The sequence below is a fragment of the Nestor notabilis genome, unplaced genomic scaffold, assembly GCF_000696875.1.
Source record: "Nestor notabilis isolate BGI_N333 unplaced genomic scaffold, ASM69687v1 scaffold33938, whole genome shotgun sequence".
NCBI classification, from domain to species: domain Eukaryota; kingdom Metazoa; phylum Chordata; class Aves; order Psittaciformes; family Psittacidae; genus Nestor; species Nestor notabilis.
Window position 1 is genome coordinate 1 of NW_009942030.1, and position 1730 is coordinate 1730.

General features: G+C 44.8%; 1 protein-coding gene across 1 annotated transcript; it reads left to right on the plus strand.

Annotated features, from left to right (window-relative positions):
* Positions 1 to 5: 5 nt before the first annotated feature.
* On the plus strand, positions 6 to 1217 carry CDKN2AIP (CDKN2A interacting protein; the record flags this gene model as incomplete). Its single annotated transcript, XM_010021191.1, has 1 exon — positions 6 to 1217. A coding segment is annotated over one exon (975 nt), but the record flags the coding sequence as incomplete, so codon positions are not given.
* Positions 1218 to 1730: the final 513 nt, after the last annotated feature.

Genomic DNA, 1730 nt, shown 5'->3' on the forward strand with positions numbered 1-1730 from the left:
CACTGGCTGCCAAGAGCACCTCACAAACAAGTGCAACATTGCTGTCTTCCAAAACCCAAGTGAGTGCCCCAGCATCAATGTCCAAGAGCAGCACTCAGGTGGGCACCTCGCTGCTGCTGGCCCCCAAGAGTGGCACTCAGGCAGGCACCTCGCTGCTGCTGGCCTCCAAGGGCGCTAAGGCAGGCTCCTCACTCCTGGCCTCCAAGAGCAGTGCCGAGGTGGCTGCCTCGTTGCTGGCCGCTCGGAGCGGTGCTCAGCAGGGATCTGCACTGCTGACTTCCAAGAGCAGCGCTCAGGTGGCTGCTTCACTGCTGGCTGCTCGGAGCAGTGCTCAGCAGGGTCCTTCGTCACTGGCCTCACGGGGTGGAGCTCAGGCAGGTGCTTCCCTGCTGGCATCCAAGGGTGGCACGCAGGCAAGTTCCCCACAGCTTGCCTCCAAGAGTGGCTCCCCCGGGGGCGGAAGACCCGGTCACGGCTCTGGGCAGGGCGAAAGCCCTGCTAAGGCTTTGCGCAAACCGTTGACCAGCGAAGACGTGAAGGAAAGACAACCTTTTTTCAACAGACTGTACAAAGCTGTAGCCTGGAAACTGGTTGCTGTTGGAGGCTTCAGTCCCAACGTAAATCACGTGGAACTTTTAAACTCATCTATTCAGTCTGTAAAAGCTACTTTAGATGTTGCTTTTGTTCCCCTGAAGGAACTTGCAGACTTGCCTCAAAATAAAAGCTCTCTGGAAAATATAGTTTGCGAACTGAGGTGCAAGTCAGTCTACTTGGGTACTGGCTGTGGTAAAAGTATGGAAAATGCCAAAGCAGTTGCTTCAAGAGAAGCTTTGAAGCTGTTCCTCAAGAAGAGAGTTATTGTGAAGATCTGTAAAAGAAAATACAAAGGTAGTGAAATTGAAGATTTGGTACTTCTGGATGAAGAATCAAAACCTTTGAATTTACCTCCAGCTTTAAGAAATCCTCGTGAGATCTTGTAGGGGAGCTTTGCTGTTTGTACTGTGTATAGTATTTCAACACAAGGACTGAAGGTTAATTTTGTACTTTGAAAACGTAGGCTTACAGATATTTTGTATTTTTTTCTCAGTTTTGCAAGACAACGATAGTCCTTTCACTTGGTAGCAATTGTATAAAACTTGTTAGAGATGACAGGTGCGCATTTAAAGGTATGCCTTAATATATAGCACACTAGTGTGCTGGTCTGTTTGCAAAATAGTCTACCTAATTCTTCTATTTTTAATTGATTAAGGTAAAATTTGCTGTTTAAAACCTGACAGTTTTGTAATTCTTACGATTTGATGGCAGTGTGCTCAATTGTCTACCATGTCTTTTTTAGCCGCGTAGGAGTGTGTATATAGGGACCATAATACTTGAAAGTTGTTTAAAAACTTCAGTCAAAAAGTTGAATTCCTCTGTTTCAGGCTTGTTCATAATGTTCACTGTTGTGCATACTAGGAGAGAAAATTGTTGGTTGACTATTTTCATGGGATGTTTTTGTAATGCTCGCAGTATAAATGACACCCTGATCCCATTTAACATTACACTGGCAAATCACCAATTGGCAGTCAAGTCTCAGCTACTTTAGCCACCAGAACTCTGTAAGCAAGTTTAATTTATATTGTGAAATACCATTTGCTGATTTTTCTGGAGATAAAATGGATTTCTATATTAAGCATATTTTGACTGCTACTAAAACCTCTGGGATGTGCTTTTATAGTACTTTGATTGTG